The sequence below is a fragment of the Tupaia chinensis genome, unplaced genomic scaffold (genome assembly GCF_000334495.1).
Source record: "Tupaia chinensis unplaced genomic scaffold, TupChi_1.0 Scaffold143247_2, whole genome shotgun sequence".
In the NCBI taxonomy this organism is placed as follows: domain Eukaryota; kingdom Metazoa; phylum Chordata; class Mammalia; order Scandentia; family Tupaiidae; genus Tupaia; species Tupaia belangeri.
Window position 1 is genome coordinate 2,267,853 of NW_006203092.1, and position 7,937 is coordinate 2,275,789.

The 7,937-nt window shown below is 38.6% G+C and overlaps 1 protein-coding gene across 1 annotated transcript; it reads left to right on the forward strand.

The window, feature by feature from the left end:
• Nucleotides 1-645: 645 nt before the first annotated feature.
• LOC102497371 (ubiquitin-like protein 5) lies at nt 646-867 on the forward strand. The gene has a single exon (XM_014582248.1). It carries the CDS (start codon nt 646-648, stop codon nt 865-867), a length of 222 nt encoding a protein of 73 aa, XP_014437734.1.
• Nucleotides 868-7,937: the final 7,070 nt, after the last annotated feature.

Sequence of the window (7,937 nt, forward strand, 5' to 3'; positions counted from 1 at the left end):
GCTTTAGAATATCATTCTCAGCATACATAAATCACAGCATTGTAATGAAGTGGAAAGAACAGAGCTTTGGAACTCTACAACTTGGATTTGAATCCTAGCTTAAAATGTACTTCCTATGGCAAGTTATTTATACTCTTGGAACCCCAGTTTCCCTATTTCCCAAATTAGAATAAAAATCCCCAAATTTTTAAGGATTAGCGATCTCATATATGAAATACCCCCTGCTGTACTTGGCTCATGGAGGGGGGGGTCAATAAATGCTAGCCACAGTATACTATTTAGTAACTGTTTTGTTAACATATTTGTCTTCCTAAACTATGACCTGTTTGAGAATAAGGATTATCACTTATTTTTGTCTTGTTCATCTTTCTGTCCCCAGCACCTACCAAAGTGCCTGACCCATGGAAAGTGTACACTAAAGATATATTCATAGGCTCAATAAATAAATAAAAGATACATGAATGATGAAATTTCTAAACCTTAGGACTCTTGAGAATTTGTACTATCGCAGGATTAGAAATAATGCCATAGATAATGCGTAAATCTCAAGCACATTTACAATGCAAGGCCTGTAGCCAGGGCTAAACATTTGAACCAGGAGGTTGTGGCATTGGCAGGTTCGAGGAGATTTAAGCTGCAGCCAGGATGATCAAGGTGGTTGGCAATGACCATCTGGGGAAGACGGTCTGCGTGAAATGTAACACAGATGACACCATCGGGGACCTTAAGAAGCTGATTGCAGCCCAGACTGTCACCTGTTGGAACAAGATCGTGCTGAAAAAGTGGTACACGATTTTCAAGGATCATGCATCTCTGGGGGATTATGAAGTCCATGATGGGATGAACCCGGAACTTGATTATCAGTAGAACAGAAACCCTTTTCCCTGCTCCACCCCTCCTCTTCGCCCACCTTCATCCCCCACACTGGTGTAGATGCTTGTTTTTAAATCTCACGTTAATAAAAACTCAGATGCTGAAAAAAAATATAAATAAATTTGCTGCTCTTTGAGCTTTGCTGTGCTGAGAAATTAGCATGTCTGGTAGCTGTGTGTCTTTCCTAAGGACACACTACTACCAATGGGCAATGGAAGTTTTATTGTAGCAGTCTGGCATTATCTTCCTTTCTTCTCTGGTTGTTTGAGCACTGAATCCATGATGGCTAGTTAGCATTGTATTATTAACCGTCATGTGGAGAGTAGTGTGTGAAACAGGAAGTAGAATGAGAAACAGATGACCAGTCAAGTAGAAGCCAGATCCAATTCACATTGATAACTTGTGTATTACTCTGCAGGGAATGAAAAGTAGGCTTTAACTAGGGAGATGAAAGAACCAGATGTGTGATTTAGATACATCTCATGTTGAGGCTCTGTAAAGGATGTTTCTGAAGGAAGGACATCTAAAGGAGGAACATCGGTTAAGATGCTGTTTTATAATATTCATGGTGGTCAGGGTCAGCTTCAGAGGTATGTGACCTCTGCAATTGCATAGGATCCCATACTTAGAGAAGCTTTGTATTTGGTTTAATGCCCTATTGTTACTGTCATGAAACTATGACTACATTTTGAAAAAGGGGTCCCACATTTTCATTTTGCATTTGACTCTGCAAATTATTCAACTGGTCCTGGCAGGGGAGTAATGTAGTAGGGGAGAAATCGTATCAGATGAAGCAGTACTTCGATTCGTGTTTGTTCCTCTATGCTTCTCTGTGTATGTAACTTCCTTCTACCTGTTCTGAGTGTTGTGGGTGTTTAGGGGAGGCATGTGAAGATGTTTGCAGCCCAGACTGTCACCTGTTGGAACAAGATCGTGCTGAAAAAGTGGTACACGATTTTCAAGGATCATGCATCTCTGGGGGATTATGAAGTCCATGATGGGATGAACCCGGAACTTGATTATCAGTAGAACAGAAACCCTTTTCCCTGCTCCACCCCTCCTCTTCGCCCACCTTCATCCCCCACACTGGTGTAGATGCTTGTTTTTAAATCTCACGTTAATAAAAACTCAGATGCTGAAAAAAAATATAAATAAATTTGCTGCTCTTTGAGCTTTGCTGTGCTGAGAAATTAGCATGTCTGGTAGCTGTGTGTCTTTCCTAAGGACACACTACTACCAATGGGCAATGGAAGTTTTATTGTAGCAGTCTGGCATTATCTTCCTTTCTTCTCTGGTTGTTTGAGCACTGAATCCATGATGGCTAGTTAGCATTGTATTATTAACCGTCATGTGGAGAGTAGTGTGTGAAACAGGAAGTAGAATGAGAAACAGATGACCAGTCAAGTAGAAGCCAGATCCAATTCACATTGATAACTTGTGTATTACTCTGCAGGGAATGAAAAGTAGGCTTTAACTAGGGAGATGAAAGAACCAGATGTGTGATTTAGATACATCTCATGTTGAGGCTCTGTAAAGGATGTTTCTGAAGGAAGGACATCTAAAGGAGGAACATCGGTTAAGATGCTGTTTTATAATATTCATGGTGGTCAGGGTCAGCTTCAGAGGTATGTGACCTCTGCAATTGCATAGGATCCCATACTTAGAGAAGCTTTGTATTTGGTTTAATGCCCTATTGTTACTGTCATGAAACTATGACTACATTTTGAAAAAGGGGTCCCACATTTTCATTTTGCATTTGACTCTGCAAATTATTCAACTGGTCCTGGCAGGGGAGTAATGTAGTAGGGGAGAAATCGTATCAGATGAAGCAGTACTTCGATTCGTGTTTGTTCCTCTATGCTTCTCTGTGTATGTAACTTCCTTCTACCTGTTCTGAGTGTTGTGGGTGTTTAGGGGAGGCATGTGAAGATGTAAGAGTTGTAGTAGAGTAACAAACAGGTGGAGAGTTAATATTAGTGGGACCAGCAGTTAGCGTAATGGCTATGTCACTGGACTCCCACGTAGTCGACCGCGGTTCGCATCCTGGACCCGGTGACTTAAACTCACACTGGGCGCGTGTGAGTGCGTGCCCAAGATCCCGAGGGGAGAATGGAGGAGAAGGGATTGCGGCGTGGCCATCCCCCCTGGAGGGTGATTTCTCGCTTTCTGTCTCTCTGTCTCTCTCTGTCTGTCTGGCGAGCACACGTGCCCTATAGGAAAAACCTCTCCAAAAAAAAAAAAAAAAGAGTTAATATTAGTCTCTGGCCTTCTATAAAGAAGTTTTGAGGTCTTTATCGAGGCATTGAAAAGTCAGGATTTAGTGATGCAAAATGACTATTTGTGTTCCATTATCTTTCCCTGACTAAAATATAAAATTTTATTTATGCCTAAGTTAAGGGTAGCAACATGTAATGAAAGTAGGAAGGCCCTAAACCAATTCCTTCTAGCCTGAGAGATTGTGACAATGAGACATCAGAGGGGGCGTGAAAGGGAGCATAGCTTCCTGGCTCTGAATTTCACCTACCAGGCGAGGGTTCACACACGGAGACTAATGATGATTCTGCAGCTTGCACCATCAGCTTCTCAGCATGACCCTCGTGTCCAGATGACTGGCACGTGCTCCTTTCCTCCTCACCAAGACTCCCAAGCTTTGCTGGAGTATGTGACGCTGGAGCACAAGAAAGGAAGTCCCAAGAGTGACTGAGGTTGGATTTCCTGATAACCTCTTGGGATGAGTGATTGGAGTCACACTTAGTTAATTAAAATAAAGCATGATTCCTCTTGTCATCTAAAAAGGAGGTTGCAAATTTATACCTCTTGCATGTATGCTTTATGGCACTAAGAAGACAGAAATAGTAAAATGAAGTCTTAATCTCTCCACATTTCTTTCTTCATGAGAGTCGTCCTAAGTATGTTAAATTGAAGAATTATATTCATTCCTTAATATAAAAACTTAACAGATCTTTATTAGGAATTGTCCAACTGTAATACAAGGGGTCTTCAAGAAGTTCATGGAAAATGAGTATTATGAAAAATTATGCACAAATTTCAAAACTTTTTTTGCATAAAATAAACTTAATTTAAAAAAAAAAAAACATTTACTATAGGATGTGCACTCACCAGAGAAAGAGAAAGTGAGAAAGTACTCCCCTCCACCACCACCAGGGGGATGACCCAATGCCTTCTCTTCTTGGGATTTTGGGCAAACAACCCACATGTGCTCAGCATGTTTTTCAAGCCACAGAGTCCAGAACTCAAACCATATAGTTGGCCATACAGAATCCAGCTGCCTTAACCACTATGCCACCAGCTGGCCCTAAACTCATACTTTAATTTTTTTCCATAAACTTTTTGAAGTCCTCTTGTACATATTAATAATTACATATGGTTAAAATGAGTGTTTTTCACATTTTTAAACTCCTGTAATTGGGAATTAACATTATAATGCTTTATCCTACCTTCCTTGCAATTTTGTAAGTTTCCTTTTTATTTTTACACAATTATTTGTTGTCTTGGGATCCTAAAGGACAATAGTAACTACCAACATAAAGAGCAGATTTAATCCCACCTCCCATATTGGTATGCCTATGTTAGGAAGACAAACATGAAGCTTCTGCAATTCTCAGTGATGTGCAAAATTCAAGAGTGCCTTTTCCTGCTGCAGAAAGAATTGCCCCATCACTGTTTTGCATTAATTATATGTGCTTTTTGCAAACATTGTATGAAGGATTAAAATAGTGATGGCGCTCTGCCTGGACATTTCTCACTATCCACATACTCTGAGTGATGCCACCTCATATCTCACACATGATCAGAAACCTGTCCCTGAGCGGCTATTTCTGATAGCTGGCCTACTGCGTTAGAGCCTGTCATCGATGTCTTCTCTCATCTGTAATTGTCCTATGGGCTGACAAGCAGTAATGCCTGTTTTCAAAGTTTTTACTTTATTTGGCCAGCTATTGGAATAAAATATGTCCATTCTAGAAATTATGAAATGCAAAACTCTATAGATGCAAAACTCTAGCCAGAGAAACAGACAGAAAGTGAAGAATAAAATTTTTTCTTATAAACAACTTATAATTTTTACTCTCATTTATTTTAGGTATTTTTCATTGTTTGTTTGTTTGTTTTTGGTTAACTCATAGATAGTTCTACTAAAGGCGAAGCTTATGCCAGAAATTGCTTTATAGTAATTTAATCTTCGTATCCCTACAAATTCTTTAATTTTCAAGACTTTTTTTTTTTGATGAGAAAACGTCAGTTTTCATAGTGATCAAGCAACTTTTATAACATCACACAGGAAATAAAGGGCCCAGGTAGGGTTTCAACCCAGGGCTGCTAAATTTTTCATTCTTTTCTTCTTCTTCCACAGTAACTAGAGTGCATATACACTTACAGAGAAGGGAGAGAGGGAGAGAGAGAGAGCTAGAAGGAAAGTGACACTTAGTTAATTAAAATAAAGCATGATTCCTCTTGTCATCTAAAAAGGAGGTTGCAAATTTATACCTCTTGCATGTATGCTTTATGGCACTAAGAAGACAGAAATAGTAAAATGAAGTCTTAATCTCTCCACATTTCTTTCTTCATGAGAGTCGTCCTAAGTATGTTAAATTGAAGAATTATATTCATTCCTTAATATAAAAACTTAACAGATCTTTATTAGGAATTGTCCAACTGTAATACAAGGGGTCTTCAAGAAGTTCATGGAAAATGAGTATTATGAAAAATTATGCACAAATTTCAAAACTTTTTTTGCATAAAATAAACTTAATTTAAAAAAAAAAAAACATTTACTATAGGATGTGCACTCACCAGAGAAAGAGAAAGTGAGAAAGTACTCCCCTCCACCACCACCAGGGGGATGACCCAATGCCTTCTCTTCTTGGGATTTTGGGCAAACAACCCACATGTGCTCAGCATGTTTTTCAAGCCACAGAGTCCAGAACTCAAACCATATAGTTGGCCATACAGAATCCAGCTGCCTTAACCACTATGCCACCAGCTGGCCCTAAACTCATACTTTAATTTTTTTCCATAAACTTTTTGAAGTCCTCTTGTACATATTAATAATTACATATGGTTAAAATGAGTGTTTTTCACATTTTTAAACTCCTGTAATTGGGAATTAACATTATAATGCTTTATCCTACCTTCCTTGCAATTTTGTAAGTTTCCTTTTTATTTTTACACAATTATTTGTTGTCTTGGGATCCTAAAGGACAATAGTAACTACCAACATAAAGAGCAGATTTAATCCCACCTCCCATATTGGTATGCCTATGTTAGGAAGACAAACATGAAGCTTCTGCAATTCTCAGTGATGTGCAAAATTCAAGAGTGCCTTTTCCTGCTGCAGAAAGAATTGCCCCATCACTGTTTTGCATTAATTATATGTGCTTTTTGCAAACATTGTATGAAGGATTAAAATAGTGATGGCGCTCTGCCTGGACATTTCTCACTATCCACATACTCTGAGTGATGCCACCTCATATCTCACACATGATCAGAAACCTGTCCCTGAGCGGCTATTTCTGATAGCTGGCCTACTGCGTTAGAGCCTGTCATCGATGTCTTCTCTCATCTGTAATTGTCCTATGGGCTGACAAGCAGTAATGCCTGTTTTCAAAGTTTTTACTTTATTTGGCCAGCTATTGGAATAAAATATGTCCATTCTAGAAATTATGAAATGCAAAACTCTATAGATGCAAAACTCTAGCCAGAGAAACAGACAGAAAGTGAAGAATAAAATTTTTTCTTATAAACAACTTATAATTTTTACTCTCATTTATTTTAGGTATTTTTCATTGTTTGTTTGTTTGTTTTTGGTTAACTCATAGATAGTTCTACTAAAGGCGAAGCTTATGCCAGAAATTGCTTTATAGTAATTTAATCTTCGTATCCCTACAAATTCTTTAATTTTCAAGACTTTTTTTTTTTGATGAGAAAACGTCAGTTTTCATAGTGATCAAGCAACTTTTATAACATCACACAGGAAATAAAGGGCCCAGGTAGGGTTTCAACCCAGGGCTGCTAAATTTTTCATTCTTTTCTTCTTCTTCCACAGTAACTAGAGTGCATATACACTTACAGAGAAGGGAGAGAGGGAGAGAGAGAGAGCTAGAAGGAAAGTGGGAAAGCATTCTCCATGGAGGATGGCCATGCTGAAATACCTTCTTCATTTCTGCTTTTTGGATTATGAACACACATGTACATGACCTGGCATGTTTTTCAGTCCGCCACTTGAACGGATCAGTCAGCCATGCTGGATCTAGCTCATCTTGCCACCACACCACCAGCTGTCTTAGATCCCTCATTCTTAACCAGGATACAGTAGTGCATTAGTCTGAGCTTAAGTGGTATATATGTTTTGTTGTCTGGGTTTTGTTTTTCTTGTCCATTAATATTCTAATACAGGGCAGCTCTGTGGCCTCGCGGCTAAGGGAGGCAGACTCCACCTGGTTCAAGTCCTGACCATGGTGATTTAAAGAAATGCCCCAAATCCTGACAGGATGGAGAAGTGGAAGAGAAAAGATTGCAGTATGAATATTGCCCATTCGGGGTGCTTTCTCCCTCTCTAACTTTTTCTGTCTCTCTCTGCAAAGGGCATGCCCTTCCTGTCAATTAAAATCATTATTGGATCATCAGGAAAGTCATGACACGTTTTTGTATGGAAAAATACATCATTACTTTTCCAACGACCAAATATATTATAAACAATTCCACTTTGTCATTATCATCCTTATAAATATCATCCTTAATAACTGTGAATCATTCATTTTATGGATTTTTAGAAATAATTTAATTAATTTTTTGGGACCAGCTTGTGGTACAGCAGTAAAACATGTTACTCTGTGAGATATCTACGTGAAGCATTATACTATGTGTGTGCGTGCCTGTGATCCAAGGCTGGGAATAGGTTGTGGTCCCAAGACCCTGTTGGTGTTGTCTCTGTTTTTTCTTGCTCATGAAATAAGGAAAAAAAGAAACTTAAAAAAATAGTAATTTAATTAACTTTTTTATAAATAGTTTTTACATCATTTTCAAAACAGGTCTCATCTTGCAAG

What these genes read in the sequence shown, in the direction of transcription:
- LOC102497371 (XM_014582248.1), top strand. Translation starts at nt 646, where the DNA reads ATGATCAAGGTGGTTGGCAATGACCATCTGGGGAAGACGGTCTGCGTG.